A 16583-nucleotide genomic window follows, 5' to 3' on the forward strand; every position below is an offset into this window, starting at 1 on the left:
TAGGGTGACATTGCTTCTTGGAGAAAGTGCACGGTGCGGACTTCAAGGCAAAGTCTGGTCCACAGCTTGTTGTTTTGGATGCTTAAGGACGACACAGTACTTCTCCAAGTTTCTTTGCTCCTGTTCTGCACAAAATAACGTGCTGCTGAGTAACTGCCTTTGTCAGGGGTTAACGTGACCGAAAATAAAGACTAGGATTGGAGAATGGCCAGTAAACATGTCACCTAGGAGAAGGTCTTCTGTGATGCGTGGCTTGTGCCAACCAACCCAGTGGGAAGACACCAACCCAGTGGGAAGACAGAGTTTCTTCAAAGTTAACGGAGAGAATTAAGGTCTGATGTGATTTATTTGTTATTTACAGAGACCGGTCATTATTGCCAGCTGTCTACGCAAGGAGTATGCAGAGAAGAGGAAGCACTGCTTTTCCAAGAGGAAGAAGAAAATCGCCACGAGAAATGTCTCTTTCTGTGTTAGAAAAGGTTTGCCCCCAATGGCTCATCCCCTGTTGGCTTGGGGCCCTCATTAGCTTTATGGTTCCTGATGAGAATCTGATGCATCATCTCTTGGTTTCACACACAGACTCATCAGCAGGTGACTGTGACAGCTCCTTTGACCTGTTCCATTTCTAAGTGAAATTAATTAACTCACCCCACGGATGGGGCACAGTCACATCTACATGGAAACCATGAGCAGTCTATTAAAATGAACCACTGGAGCTGTGACATTTCTATGTAACGAACATGATTGATTTCCTAGTGTTCTTCTTCACAAGAGAACTAACTGGGGTTGTAGCCATCCAGTCAGAAGATTTGACCAGCAGCTGTCACATGACCTCATTTTGTGTCATTATCATGGAGTGCTTAGGGTCGCAGGAGACAAGAGTATGATACACTGGTTTCCAAGAGTGGCTTTACCCCTTCCTATCAGTGTGACCGTGGGCAGCTAACCTAATCTCTGAGAGCCGGCCCCAGATACGTAAGAAGGGATTATGGTAACAACTTCTCAGGGTTGACAAGTACATGAGATACTGTGTATAAAGCACATAGCACGATACTTGTCACATAGTAAGACTTCAGACTCTGTTACATTTTTTTTTAATTTTTTTGTTTATTTGTTTATTTTGAGAGAGAAAGTCAATATTAAGTGTGACCATTTTTTTTCAGGTGAGGTTTTAGGATTATTAGGACACAATGGAGCTGGTAAAAGTACATCCATTAAGGTGATAACTGGAGACACAAAACCAACTGCTGGACAGGTAAGTGAATTAGGCTAATAATTTACATTAATTTTAATGCATATTATAGTTATAATTATGATACATTTTAATGTATCATATTTTAATATAATTATAATATATGGTTATATACCACGTATAATTATAATGTATTATGTTTTATATAATTATAATATGTTATAATATAATTATGCTAATAAATTTATAAGATGTTAGGGCACGTGGGTGGCTCGATTAAGTATCCAACTTCGGCTCGGGTCACCATCTCGTGAGTTCGAGCCCCGCATCACGCTCCGTGCTGACAGCTCAGAGCCTAGAGCCTGCTGTAGATTCTGTGTCTCCCTCTCTATCTGCCCTCCCCCTGCTTGCCTTCTGTCTCTCTCTCCCAAAATAAACATTAATTTTTTTTTAATTTATAAGATGTTAAAACTTTGTAAACAGCAAATATCATTTAATCATTAGATGATTGAAGTAAACTAGCAGAATAATACATTCACAAATTAACGTGTTCATACACACAAAAATTAATCGCTGCCAGGGAGCAATTACTTATGCCTTCAGAGACATTTAGAGGGAATGTTCAGTATCCGATCAGAAATCAATATCAGAATCCGTACAAGTCTTATTTACAATATCATAAAACACACGCATTTGCACTTTGTTTTTCTTGACAAACTATTTGCTTCCATTTACTAACAGCGAGTGCAGTGTAACGCATTACTTTTTTGTTTTAGAGTTTTAAAATTTTTATGTATTTATTTTTCATGTTTTATTTATTTTTGAGAGAGCACGAGCAGGGGAGGGGCAGAGAGAGGGGGACAGAGGATCCCAAGAGGGCTCTGCGCTGACAGCAGTGAGCCCGATGTGGGGCTTGAACCCACAAACCGCGAGATCATGACCTTAGCCCAAGTCAGATGCCCAACCGGCTGAGCCATCCGAGGTGCCCCTGTTTTAGACTTTTTTAAATTGAAATATAGTAGACATACAGGATTTGCACATTCAATGAACAATTGTTTTCCCTGCATGTAATGCTTTAACCTCGAATTAAAATGTTGGAAAAAAAAACCACCTTTATTAAGTAATTATATTCATTGTCCTGCACAACGTGCTTGGACACTGGAATGTGTATTTTTGCACAGATCCACTATTTCTTGGGAGTATTTGTAAGGAATGGCTCAAAGTTGAGGGATATGAAGTCAACTTGAATCGTACATGCAATTGAATATAAATGTACACGCAATTGAATATAAATATAAATATGAATGTATAAAGTGGTCTGAAAAAACAAAGGAGCTCAGATTTATCAAAGAGAGAGACAACATGATGTATAGAGAAAACATTTCCCCCCAAACTCCTTGGCAGAAAAAAAGAAAACTTTAAGAGCTCGCTCCTTTGGAAAGTATGTCCAGGGTTGTGGAGAACAGAATATAACGCAGAGGTCTAGGGGATTGCACCGTGGGAAAGGGGTTGGTGGTCAGCCTGGAGGGAAAAGACCTCCTGTAAAGTGATTGACAACCCACTAAAGACGGAAGAGAAAACATATCCACAATCCCTCCGAAGCCGAGCTGAGAGCAGGTGTCTGTGAAGGGGGCCACTCAGGGAGGTTGGTGGCTTGGTCAACTCTAACTGGACTCCTTCAGTTGAGACCACGCTTCAATTCAGTCACCACCTGGACCCTAAATCATTATTTTATTTCTCATCACACATGAGTACAAAAGGAGGAAGTAACTGTTCATAGATACATGGCGATGAAATATTTTCAAAGGTAGGTACGTTCTGGGGCACCTGGCTGGCTCAGTCAGTAGAGCGTGCAACTCTTGATCTCAGGTTGTGAGTTCGAGCCCCACATTGGGTGTAGAGATTACTTAAAAAGGTTAGGGGTGCCTGGGTGGCTCAGTCGGTTAAGCATCCGACTCTTGATTTCAGCTCGGGTCATGATCTCGCGGTTCATGGGTTCGAGCCCCGCATCAGGCTCTGTGCTGACGGTGCGGAGCCTGCCTGGGATTCTTTCTCCCTCTCTCTCTGCCCCTTCCCTGCTCTCGCTCTCCCGCGTTCTCCAAATAAATAAATAAATAAATAAACTTTAAAAAGTATAATAAAATAAAAATCCTGAGAATAAAACATACGAAGCATTTTTTTTTAAAGTAAGATCTGAGTTACAAAGTCAGCTATTTGGGTGTCATGAAATTAGCTGTCATCAGATCAGCCAGTGTGATCTTTATAAACAATGTCATTGTCCTACTTAAATATTTTCAACAACCTCTTACTGCACTAAGGCTGAAGGACCCCCCCACCCCCACCCCGGACCCCCCACCTGCTGGCAGCTGCAGGGACCGATTATCATGTTCCTTCTCCATTCGCCTTTCTTTCCTTTCTCACTCGGCCCCAGGCCCCCAGCTTTGTCTAGGGTCGAAGAACATATCAAGCTTCATTATGGCGCAGGGCTTTGCTCTGGTTCTTTGCTCCAGATTCCTTTCCTCTGGGCTTTTCCATGGCAGGTGCCCTCTTGCTCTCCCCCCACAATGGCCCCTCAGCAAACAGGCTTTCTCTGATGACCCTACCTACTCATCTCCGCTGGTATTCCCCAACCCAGCTTCCAGACTGCTCCCACTACGATACCCCTTACGAGCTGCCTGTATTCCATCCATTCATTTTTCTAGTTCTTTATTGCCCGATTCACTTGGTAGAAGGAAAACCCCCAAAATAAGAGGGGTGCTGGCTGTTACATGGGTGGCTCTCGAAAAACATTGGATCACAGATCCAACAGTGAGTAATTAAATTCACCAATTCATATACTTTCTTCCTGACTGCGACGAGGAAATTGTATATCAACTGTTGGCCACGATGGCAAGACGGTCCCGTCGGTGAGATTTTTGATTTTTCGGCTTCGGTTAGGTGGGGCACTCACTTGTTTTCATGGGCTTGCTCTCTGACGACCTTTCTCCAATGCAGATTGAGGACAGATTGGTCAACCCGATTAGGACTTAGAGAGTCTCTAGTTTTTCTAGGTTTGTAAGGAGAAAGATGCCATTGAAATATGCAGGGGAAGCAAACAAACCCAGAGGGCAGGCTCTGAGCGTGAACTTTCCTCTGCAGGTGCTACTAAAGGGGAGCTGTGAAGAGGACTCCCCAGGTTTCCTAGGGTACTGTCCTCAGGAGAACGTGCTGTGGCCCAACCTGACCACGAAGGAGCACTTGGAGGTGTTCGCTGCCGTGAAAGGGCTCAGGAAAGCCGATGCGGCAGTCACCATCACAAGGTAGGCGGGAGCCACAGGCGTTCTATGCCTGAGGGTGCGGGACAGTTGGGAGTGACGAGCTTCACTGTCATTCTGGACAGAAGACTCCTCTCTCGAGAGGAAGAGAGAGAGAGGGAGAGCGAGAGGGAGAGCGAGCGATCAACCCCTGACCCAGACCACAATGGGTAGATTCCCCACTAGAAACCCGTTTCCTGTATTTCAAAGTGTTCATTTTCCTCTCATACTGAATATGAAAATTAAAAAGTAACCATCAGTGAAAGTTACCAAAAATACTAAAATTAAGCATAGGGCACCTGCCTCAGTTAAGCGCCCAACTTCGGCTCAGATCATGATCTCACGGTTCGTGAGTTCGAGCCCTGTATCAGACTCTGCTGACAGCACGGATCCTGCTTAGGCTTCTCTCTCTCTCTCTCTCTCTCTCTCTCTCTCTCTCTCTCTCTCAAAAATAAATAAACATTTTTTGGGGGCGCCTGGTTGAGCGTCCGACTTCAGCTCAGGTAATGATCTCCCAGCTCATGGGTTCGAGCCCTGCATCAGGCTCTGTGCTGACAGCTCGGAGCCGGGACCCTGCTTCGGATTCTGTGCCTCGTTCTCTCTGCCCCAACCCACTCGCATTCTGTCTCTGTCTCTCTCAAAAATAGATAAACATTAAAAAAAATTTTTTTAATAAATATTTTTTAAAAGCAAAATATAAGTACAATTAAGTATAAAGTATTTATTTTGGCACAACTATTTAGAAATCATGAAATGTGCTTCTATTCTTTTAAAAGAGAAAACTATCTCTCTGAGGGGATCAGACCAACCAGTTTAAAATTGCCTGGCATGTAGGGCCACCTGAGTGGCTCAGTTGGTTGGGCATCTGACTTCAGCTCAGGTCATGATCTCGCGGTTTGTGAGTTCGAGCCCCGCATCAGGCTCTGTGCTGATGGCTCAGAGCCTGGAGCCTGCTTCGGATTCTGTGTCTCCCTCTCTCTCTCTCTGCCTCTCCCCCTGCTCACACTCTGGGCCTCTCTCTCAAAAATAAATAAAAATACTTTTTAAAAATTTAAAAAAAAAGAAAAGATCGCCTGGCGTCTATTTTCAGAACCGCATTTCTGAGCTCCGCTCTGCATCCTTGGGCTGCGGGTCTGCCCTCCTTCCAACTTCCTCACTGTGATGCCCCATCGTGTTTCCCTCCTTCAGGCTGGTGGATGCACTCAAGCTTCAGGACCAGCTGAAGCTGCCCGTGAGGACCTTATCCGAGGGAATAAAGAGGAAGGTAAGAGGGGGGAGCTCAGCGTTCCTCTGCACACCCCACATGTCGGCCCCAGACACGCTGTTCCTCTCGTTCCAGCTGTGCTTCGCGCTGAGCATCCTGGGAAACCCATCGGTGGTGCTTCTGGACGAGCCGTCCACGGGGATGGACCCCGAGGGGCAGCAGCACATGTGGTGAGGGGGCACGACCCCGTCGGGGCCAGCTCCAGTGCCCCGTAGGAAATCTGTGAATTGCTTTCCTGCTGTAAGAATGGCCCCTTAAACTGTCTCTTAAAGGAGACACCTCTCAGGATCGTTAGGGCCACCGATATTTGGCAAACCAAAAAGGAAACCTCTCCCCGATGATAGTCCATCACTGAAGAAAGAGTAGGCATCGTTGATCGCCGCGGTGATAACCACGCCAGGCTGGTGTTTTAGAGCAAGGGCCCAGTATTAGGTTGTCGAGGTGGGATCGGGTCCTCCGTGTCACCTTGTATATTTCTTAGGAATGCATTTTCTCCTACGAGGCTGTGACACCTCTGTTGCTGGATTCTCCCTGCTCCTTTGCGCAGCCTTTTCGTAACCAGTCTCCTGCTCAGCATTTCTCTTTCAGTGCCACCTCGTGATCGACACGGTATTCTGTGCCAGCTCCTCTTCCAACGCCTGGCTCCCCCCCCCCCTCCTCCCACCTGCCTTCCCACCCCCCCCCCACGGGTCCCTCCCTTGCTTAAGCTCTTTTTGCAAATGACTCAACCTTCGTGCCAGTTACAATTCTTCTCTCTGCCCACTTACGATTAACGAGAAGCCTTTCGCAATTGCACATGGTCCTTTGACGATTCAGGCAGGCAATCCGGGCCACCTTTAAGAACACAGAGAGAGGCGCCCTCCTGACGACCCACTACATGGCAGAGGCGGAGGCCGTGTGTGACCGCGTGGCCATCATGGTGTCCGGAAGGCTGAGGTGGGTGCCCGTCCACCCCCGCACTGGGCGCCCAGGTGCACGGCCGGAGGAGTCTGTGGACAGAGGGAGGTCTCCGCGCGGCCGTAGCTGCCGCATCTGGGTCCACCAGTGAGGTCCTTTAGACACCAAGGGTCTCAAGCGTGGTGTTTCCTGTCCCGTTCCCCTGTCTCTTACGACCACATCCTCCTCCCACCTCCAGGTGTATCGGTTCCATCCAACACCTGAAGAGCAAATTTGGCAAGAATTACCTACTGGAGATGAAAGTGAAGGCCCTCGAGCAAAGGGAAAGCCTCCACCGCGAAATCCTGAGGGTTTTCCCCCAGGCTGCTCGGCAGGAAAGGTAAAGCTGGGTGCTTGCTGGTTTTGATCTGATACCAAACTTTTCCTTGCCGGTTTCATTGACCTTGCCGGTTTCATTGATTTATGGCCCTCGGAGTCCACAGTGAGCCCCAAAGGAAACCTCAAAGAAGTTATTTGCTGGACACCCAAGAACCTAAATTGGAGAAGAGAAGAGCTGGTATAAAATCAGAGGGACTAAGTGCTAAGTGCCCGGTACTGTCCTCATCTTGCGCTATTCTACTTCATCCTCCCCGAGACTTGCCAAGGAAGACACCGTTTTTCCATTTTTCCTGGGATGGTTTCAAAAGAGCATTGTGAGAGTCTGGCCACTACAAGGACCTTAATGAGTGGAATTGATTGTTACCTTTAAGAATAGGAAACTGAGGGGCGCCTGGGTGGCGCAGTCGGTTAAGCGTCCGACTTCAGCCAGGTCACGATCTCGCGGTCTGTGAGTTCGAGCCCCGCGTCAGGCTCTGGGCTGATGGCTCGGAGCCTGGAGCCTGCTTCCGATTCTGTGTCTCCCTCTCTCTCTGCCCCTCCCCCGTTCATGCTCTGTCTCTCTCTGTCCCAAAAATAAATAAAAAACGTTGAAAAAAAAAAAAAAAAGAATAGGAAACTGAGGGGCGCCTGGGTGGCTCAGGGTTAAGCATCCGACTTCGACTCGGCTCATGATCTCACCGTCCATGGGCTCGAGCCCCATGTCGGGTTTTGCGCTGACAGCTCGGAGCCTGGAGCCTGCTTCGGATTCTGTGTCTCCCTCTGTCTCTGCCCCTCCCCTGCTTTCTCTCTCTCTCTCTCTCTCTCTCTCTCTGTCTCTCTGTCTTTCAAAAATAAATGCACATTAAAAAAAAAAAAAGAATAGGAAACTGATAAGTGAGGTCACATGACAGCTAACAAGTGGCACAAGAATATAAACCTAATTATTTCACTCCAAATCTATTTTATAAACAGTCTAGTAATGGCACAGTTCTCAGGAGCATAATACAGTAAAAATCAAGAGATTAATTTTAGGGGCATTTTTATCAGCTAGACTTGATGACAGAAGACAGATGATTTAGGAGTTGGGGGAGAAAACAGGAAAGGGTGATAAGTCACAACAATACGGTGGGAAAATACTATTTCTACAGTGGAGTATAAGTATCACAGCAATGCTGTACCTTGTGTGCAGCCCACGACTGAATAGAAATAGGTCATGAGGTCACAAGGAACGAGAATAGATGAGAACGATTGCCCCACAAAGCGAGCTAATAGCATCCTTTTTAAAATGTTTAAATGTTTGGGGCGCCTGGGTGGCGCAGTCGGTTAAGCGTCCGACTTCAGCCAGGTCACGATCTCGCGGTCCGTGAGTTCGAGCCCCGCGTCAGGCTCTGGGCTGATGGCTCGGAGCCTGGAGCCTGTTTCCGATTCTGTGTCTCCCTCTCTCTCTGCCCCTCCCCCGTTCATGCTCTGTCTCTCTCTGTCCCAAAAATAAATAAAAAATGTTAAAATAAAAAAAAAAAAAATTAAAATGTTTAAATGTTTATTTATTTTGAGAGAGAGAGAGACAGGGGGAGACACAGAATCCGAAGCAGGCTCCAGGCTCCGAGCTGTCAGCACAGAACCCCACGCAGGGCTCGAACTCGCGAACCATGAGATCATGCCCTGAGCCGAGGTCGGACGCTCAACCGACTGAGCCACCCAGGTGCCCCGCGCAAATAGTATCTTAACAAAATGAAATCTAAATCCTCCTGATTTTCAAATGGTAAAAAGACAAGTGTTCGTCTGAGAAACAAATTATTTTTTAAAAATGCGATTCAATTCAATTTCAATTATATTTTCAGTTTTATATTCAGGATTCAATTATATTATCCCAAATTAGGAGAGCATGGGGCAAGGTCAGAGAGAGATGAGTTCTCTGGAGAAAAGACCCAGAGTCCCCACGTGAATTGGATGATGTCAAGCAACTACCAGGCATCAGTCCCTGGCTGGAAGGTGATATTTGAGGAGCTAGTGTTCAGCTGAAAAGATAAGGTGACAGGTGACTCTGGCACATGTCCACGTTTTACCTGCACTGCACCTCTGATCTCAGAAGCCAAGGGCACGATCCCCTCCTGCCTCCCAGTTGTCCTTGTGGACGGCCTCAGCCTGGGCATTTCGCTGGCCCAAACTGACTCTTAGGAGGACAGCGACCGGAGAGAGGGACGCAGCCAGCTTGCACATGCACAGGTGGTACCGGCCTCAGCCCCGCCCCTCTCCCCCCAGGTTCTCTTCGGTGATGGTCTATAAAGTGCCAGTGGAAGATGTTCGACCTTTAGCACGAGCTTTCTTCATGTTAGAGAAGGGTAAGAGCGACACACTTTGAAGTAAGATCCCCCGGAAAGCAGGTAATTCCAGATCCTAGATGAATCCGTCGGCACGACAAGAACGGAATGTGCCCTAAGGTGTTCGTTTTCAGAGTTCAAATCTCCAGTTGAATTTTATGGGCACGGGATCAAAGAGGTGGACAGATTCTGTGTGTGTTGGGTGTTGGAGGAGGGGCAGGGGGTTAATGGGAGTGATTTTACCTTTGGTGGGGTTTTCCTGTGTGTGTGTGGACACACACACACACACACACACACAGGAACAACCTAAATCAAAATTCAGTTGTGTATGCATTCAAGGAGGATGCTTTCTTTGGGAACATTGACGCATGCATATTTACAATTCAATTTTTATATGGACTTGCATCTTATTTTATTGCCTTAGGCTGGGTATTAAGAAACTGGCCCCTGTCTGGTCATTAGAACAATCTTCCCTTGTCTGTTGCACTTCAAAAGTGACCACGCTGCGTCTGTCCTCACTGCCCCATGCTTTTCTTGCCATCAGAGCTCATTAGCTCTGCTTCTCTGAACTGTGCTAGCCGCAACTCCCTCCCTATGCGCTTTCCATTGTCACGGCTCAGTGATCTTTTTGCTGGCTTGCCACCTTCCCTAGGGAAGACATTTAAGGCTCCTGGTTCGAGAAGACTTTTTTTACTCCTGCCGATAACATTCATGGTCACGGCAGTGCCCCCTTTCCATTCTCCGAGCTGAGGACCCCAACTCTCTGGACCATGTGTTCGTGCAGTCCCTTCCGGACCGACACTGTGGCCAGTACTGGCCTGGAGGTTCTGCTGGCGACCTATTTCCAGTCTACTGCCCTCCCATCGGGGCTGGGACTAGTCCCACTTTGGTTAAGGACAAGGGTTTTCAACTCAATTAGGAGCAAGCTGTCACTGGAGAGAGAGGCCCACAAAAGATATCTGCTCCCCAGAAACCCTCAAACATCTTTCCATATCATCTTCTGATGCTTCCCTTTGCCAAATGTGTCTTCCTTCCACTTCTTCCTGTGCTGAGTGTGCAAAAGCCTTGGCTCACACACAGGGAAGGAGGCCTTTGCAGCACCGTTTCCTCCATTAAACAGACATCGCGAACACTGTGCTAAATGAGCATTGCGTGAGCACTTTTCTCCCCAGACCCAAGTGAATGCATTGGTGTGTTTCATTTTTAATTTTTTTTTTTAATGTTTATTTTTGAGAGAGAGAGAGTGCAAGCAGGGGAGGAGTGGAGAGAGAGAGGGAGACACAGAATCCGAAGCAGGCTCCAGGCTCCGAGCTGTCAGCACAGAGCCCGACACGGGGCTCGAACCCACAAGCCACCAGATCGTGACCTGAGCTGAAGTCGGACGCTCAGCCGACTGAGCCACCCAGGCGCCCCAGCATTGGCGTATTTTTAACTGAATGCAATCCTTAAACTAGGAACATTGTCATTGAAACTTTTTTATTCAACAAGTTTTTAAAAGTTGTTTGTACTGGATGCTGAACTGTCCGGATATAAAAATATATGAACTCCTGGGGCGCCTTGGGTGGCTCAGTCGGTTAAGTGATCAATTTCAGCTCAGGTCATGATCTCGCAGCTCGTGAGTACGAGCCCCGCGTCGGGCTCTGTGCAGACGGCTCGGAGCCTGGAGCCTGCTTTGGATTCTGTGGCTCCCTCTCTCTCTCTGCCCCTCCCCTGCTCAAACTCTGTCTCTCTGTTTCTCTCCAAAATAAGTAAACATTAAAATATGTATCTATGAACTCCTCATGTGCACCCATCCTTCTGCAGTTAAACAGAGCTTCGACCTGGAGGAGTACAGCCTCTCGCAGTCCACCCTGGAGCAGGTGCGTCCGTTTTAGGGACTTTGTTCCATCCGTGGGACAGAAGTGTACAAGCTGTGCCCGTGCTTTGCACTCGCTTGGAGCTGCGGGAGGCAGCGTGACCTCCCCGTCTCTTCATTTCTTGCCCCTCTCAGGTGTTCCTGGAGCTCTCCAAGGAGCAGGAGCTGGATGACTTTGACGAAGAACTTGACCCCTCAGTTAGATGGAAGCTCCTCCCCCAGGAGGACGCTTGACGCGCCAAAACCTCTATTTCCTTTCAAGCCTGCAGTTGGTTTTTTTGAGACATTTATTTTTATAGCTTCAATGTCAGATTTCTAGAAACTATACTGTAAACACAACATGATTCTTCCTGTGGTGGAGAGAAGGAGCAAGCGCTGGGCAATTGCAGTGACCGCGTGGACAGAGGCACATGACTGAGCCCGCCTCCTGGTCACAGCCTCTGTGTCTCTGCAGGTGGCCCTGATTCCCTATTTCTGCATAATACTGAACAAGCAAACTCATTCTTACGAGACTGTTTCATTTTCTGAGTACAATAAACACAGTGGGTTCAACTGTTTGTTTGTTTGTTTATCAAAACCTTAAAATACTCTCTCACGTAGACTCTGTGAAGCTGATATTTTAATAAGAATTGAAGTGACCACGTCAAAGGTGTCATACTTTTCGAAATAGATTTTTTTTTTGTATATTCTTATGGCTAAAAATATGATGGCATCATTCGTTCTAATATCTGATACCAATATATTTGAAAACACATCCACTGGTAATGCTATGAATAGCATACACACGTACTTGTGATTAGGAGTTTACTGAACTTTTTAAATCCTGGTAAACCATTGAAGTCCCATTTTCATTGTATTTTAAAATCGAGGCTTCAGAGTTGCCTGTTCTGCCACGGATGGTTCGTGGATATTTGCCGCCTGGCCTAAGAAAGTTGATAAATGACCAAGTTGGTGGAAAATATAAAATAAATCTCATATGTGCCGTTTTGAATTTTTTTTAATTAATTTATTTTTTTAATTAATTTATTTTTCGAGAGAGAGAGCACGAGCAAGGGAGGCGCAGAGAGAGAAAGGGACAGAGGATCTGAAGCAGGCTGTCGGCAGCGAGCCGGACGCAGGGCTCGAAGTCACCAACCGTGAGATCATGACCTGAGCCGAAGTCGGATGCTCAAGTGACTGAGCCACCCAGATGCCCTGAAATATGTTTTCTACTTCAAGGATTCTCGCGTGTCTCTTTCTTGACTAAGTGGCTTATTTACAAATTCATTGAAGTCAAATTGAAAAAAAATTCTAACGTAAGAGCTGGTGTGCTATAATCAACGTGTTGCTAAATGCAAAGAAAGAAAAAACACACTGTGGTTAAGGAAGTAAACGGTGGTGGCAAACATCTCCTAGAACAATCTTTTTTAAAAATCCCGGGTATGGTGGGGCGCCTGGGTGGCTCAGTCGGTTGAGCGTCCGACTTCGGCTCAGGTCACGATCTCGCAGTCCGTGAGTTCGAGCCCTGCGTTGGGCTCTGTGCTGATGGCTCAGAGCCTGGAGCCTGCTTTGGATTCTGTGTCTCCCTCTCTGCCCCTTCCCCATTCATGCTCTCTCTCTGTCTCTCAAAAATGAATAAGCGTTAAAAAAAATAAAAAATAAATAAAATCCCAGGTATGGTTACCATGCATAACATGTAGTTAAACACGATTTTTCTGAGCTGTGGAGAGGCTTCCCTGAGCAGATTTCCCTGCCAGTTCTCTCTGCCTTATCTTTTCTTCCATCAGGAAGCCCTGACCCTCCCAGACTCAGATCCTTTTTAGCAGCCTAGAAAGTTCTGTTCCAGGCGGCACCCCTCCCCTCCCTTCCCAAGGTACGTTTGTTCATCTTGTTCTGGTGCGCGGAATGTGCCGGAAGGCCGGTCGGTGCAAACACACCCCAAATCCCCTGCCAGTCACTGTCTTCGAAGGCAGGGCTCGCATTCCCCCTCTGTATTCCCATCAAGCAAGATAACATAAAACGTGCTGCTCAGCGTTCCAGGTCAGGGGCTCTGGGGGCGCCCAACCTGGAGCACGTCCTTTGTAACCATGAAGGTCCACGCGACAGGCCCGGATCTCCTTGGACCGCTGGCCGGCAAGAAAGGGGAGAGGCTACGGGTAGTCACCAGGCCGGTTGCTACTCTGTCCACCTGCTACGTGTGGAGCCCCGCACGCAGGGGGATCCGGTCCCCACTCCTGGACGCCTGGTACGTAAGTTCCCCCAACCAACCACCTCCACCGCTGTCTCCGGTCATTTCTTCGGCCTCGCTGGGCCCTCTCCCACCCTCCGCTTAGAGTCTACAGAGCCACAGCTGGGAGCCACTGGGTGAACGCAACTCCGCGCCTGCCTTCAGCAACCCGTTGCTGCGTGTCCAGACCACTAGTCTGGAGCTTGGCCTAAGTTCAGTGTGGGGTCCACCATTTACTGTCCGCGCGACCCTCGCTTGGAGACAGCAGAGCCCACCTGCGAGGGTTGCCGTGACCGCCAAAAGTCAACAACAGCCCTGAGCTGCTGTGTGTGACCAGCATCCGGGGCACTCCAGGGGGCTCCCTCTTGTTTTTGTCCCCTGGGTTCTCCGGGGCACATCAACCTGCTCCTGTGTCACCTCGTTTCCTAAGGGCCAGCTGAGGCGTCTGTAAATAATCCCTGAACAGACTTCTTGGCACGGAGGACTTCACGCTGCAGCCCAGAGGAGTAACGCAGGGGCGCCTGGGGGTGGGGGTGGGGGGCTCAGTCAGTTAAGCGTCCGCCATCCGCTCGGGGCATGATCTCGCAGTTCGTGGGTTCGAGCCCCACGTCGGGCTCTTGTCTGCGCTGACAGCTGGGAGCCTGGACTCTGCTTCAGATTCTGCCAGGAAAAGCCTGCCCGCTCTTCACGTGGCTTCATGTGGGACCCACGTGTGGCGTTGGCTTCCCCTGATCCATCTGCAGAGGAAACCCAACATATCGCCAGCAGGGTGCTGCCCGGAGCCTGGTGAACTGTGAAGGGTCTGATGACCACGTGGCAGATGTTGACATTTCGGAGGCCATCGAGGGAACCTAAAGTCACAGACTAGCTCTGAGCATTTTACCCCCAACCTGTAACAGCCCCTTACATCCACAGGCCCCGGAGGACAGGGAGCATTGCTGTGCTAAAAATAATTCTCTTTGTTACTTAGGGTCAGTCTTACCCTACCCATCCTTTTTCTAATCTCATTAGTATCCTCTAATAGTCTTCTAACCTCCTTTGGTTTGGGTTTGGAGGGTTTGGGTTTTTTGCCTCTCTTTTGGTCGTGTAGAGATCCTACGAAGTCATATTCAAGGGAAAAACATTCGGTTCGAGGAAATTGATTGGCACGGTGGAAACAATACCCCAGCTAATGGACCAATATCGCTATTTTCCAATCAGATGTAGGAGGTCAAGGGGACATGGCTCCCTGCCCCAGGCTCTGTCTTAGTCCAGTTTCCATGCTTGATTGCTTTCCTGCTCACTTGTTGGTTTCCTCCCCTTCTATCCAGGTCTATGCCTATTTATTTATTTATTTATTTAATATATTTTCCTGCATCCACGCCTCCTCTCGTGATCTGTAGGGTTTCCCACACCTGTTTTCTTTTAAGTTTGTTTGTTTATTTTGAGAGAGACAGAGAAAGAGCGCAAGCAGGAGAGGGGCAGAGAGAGAGAGGAGGACAGAGGATCTGAGGCAGGCTCTGTGCCGACAGCAGACGGGCGGCCCCACGCAGGGCTCGAACTCACAAACTGTGAGATCATGACCTGGGCCAACGTCAGACGCTTAACTCACTGAGCCACCCAGGTGCCTCAGATCTAGGCCACTTTCAAAGCCTTTCCTGAGATGTTGAAGTAAAACTGGGAGGGGAGGAGAATTTTTCCCACTATTAAAAAAAAAAAAAAATGTACAGTCTTCCAAGATCCCAGAGAGGACAAGTGATACATTATGTTGAGCAACAAATGATAAAGGCGTCAGGAAAAATAGACGACGACTTGAAGATGGTGAGAACCAAGTGTCTCAGGAGACGTCCTTTGTCTACTCGACCCGTGGAGAACACACACAGCTGTGAAAGGGTTGGAGGGATAGACTAATGCAGAGTCATCACATCACACACAGGAAATGGCAACATTTTGAAGGGGGGGGGGACCTTCGTATTCTGCTTATAAATTCCAAAATGTCCTTGTTTTTCCAGTGATTTACAATTCGTGTCTTCCTCCTACTCTTCACATCCGAGAAAAGAAATACACGAGACCTCAATTAAATAGAGATTCTAGAGTTGAGGTCTTCACCCGTGGAAGCCCGAGTGATCTCAGTCTCGCTTTGGAGGTTGAGAGAGGTAGCTTGTACCCGGGTTCTAAATAGGTCGATGCTGCTGTGCTGGCAGAGAACTCGTGAGGACAGAGCATACAAATGGCCCAAATTTCTTATTGTCCTAATCAGTTGAAATCGGACTCCCTGCACTGGTCAGAGTGGCCCTGAAGGGAAGGTCAAGGGGCCATAGCAGTTTAGATCTCCAGCCTTTACGATACTGGAATGTGCCCAGGAAGGAGAGCGGAGTTGATGTTGGAATCCAGTCTATCAAATGCAATGAAACGCTCCAATGTCTCCACCCACACCTTTCCTTTGAGAACTTACAAACGTACGAACCAGTTGAGTGTCCAGTTGGAAACTCAAAATGTGTCCAAAGCAGAACTCCTAGCATTTCCCTTGGACTCCTCCATCTCAATAGTAGCAACATCCCAGTTGCCAACCTAGAGGGCCACCCTTGACTGCTCTGTGTCCTCCTTCGGGTCAGTTGAGCTGATGGTTCTATTGACTCTAGCCCCAAATTGCACCTCAGTCCATCCTCTTCTTTCCTTGTGCTGCTACACCCACTGCACGAGTTGCCATTGCCTCTCGCCCAGCGTTCTGCATCGGCCTCCGGTTGTCGTTCCCGCATCTGGCCTTGTGTCCCATATCTCATTTTCTGCACAGTGGCTACAAATTCTATTGTGTCCCCATCTTTTATAACCCACCACCGCACTCAAATAAAATTCAGACTCCCCATTCAGACCTACAGATCCTCGTATGACGTGGCCTCTGCCCACCACTCTGAGACTCCAGCCACATGGAGACTTTCTGTTCCACATACACATCGAGATTACAGTGGGGCTCGGGACAGATGTGCCCTCTTCCCCGAATGGGCCACATCAGAATGTGGATTGTTTTGAGCTGGAGGCGCTTGCGTCCCCATGGGCTCAAGAGAAATTTTGTCTCCCCTTCACCACACAGAATCTAAACTGGGGGTCTTTCCAAGAACAAGGGTTATTAACAGAGATAAATTTCATCTGAGTGACCCATCTGTTTGGCAGGACAAATGTCTAATTTCCAAACATCTGGTCTTCTTATTGTCCTGTGAG

General features: G+C 47.9%; 1 protein-coding gene across 9 annotated transcripts in view; it reads left to right on the plus strand.

The window, feature by feature from the left end:
• Positions 1 to 11731, plus strand: part of ABCA8 (ATP binding cassette subfamily A member 8) — a 92991-nt gene extending 81260 nt beyond the window's left edge. For 8 of the 9 annotated variants that reach the window (XM_058705484.1, XM_058705485.1, XM_058705482.1 and 5 more), the window contains 10 exons: positions 362 to 479; positions 1164 to 1255; positions 4331 to 4491; positions 5674 to 5749; positions 5825 to 5919; positions 6566 to 6685; positions 6885 to 7025; positions 9266 to 9345; positions 11128 to 11183; positions 11315 to 11731. In XM_058705484.1, the coding sequence (XP_058561467.1) occupies positions 362 to 479; positions 1164 to 1255; positions 4331 to 4491; positions 5674 to 5749; positions 5825 to 5919; positions 6566 to 6685; positions 6885 to 7025; positions 9266 to 9345; positions 11128 to 11183; positions 11315 to 11413 (1038 nt within the window). In that variant the 3' untranslated portion in view covers positions 11414 to 11731. Of the gene's footprint in view, positions 1 to 361; positions 480 to 1163; positions 1256 to 4330; positions 4492 to 5673; positions 5750 to 5824; positions 5920 to 6565; positions 6686 to 6884; positions 7026 to 7128; positions 7238 to 9265; positions 9346 to 11127; positions 11188 to 11314 lie in introns of those variants that run through there. The other variant, XR_009255382.1, reaches the window with a different exon arrangement.
• Positions 11732 to 16583: the final 4852 nt, after the last annotated feature.

The sequence above is a fragment of the Neofelis nebulosa genome, chromosome 16 (assembly GCF_028018385.1).
Source record: "Neofelis nebulosa isolate mNeoNeb1 chromosome 16, mNeoNeb1.pri, whole genome shotgun sequence".
In the NCBI taxonomy this organism is placed as follows: Eukaryota; Metazoa; Chordata; class Mammalia; order Carnivora; family Felidae; genus Neofelis; species Neofelis nebulosa.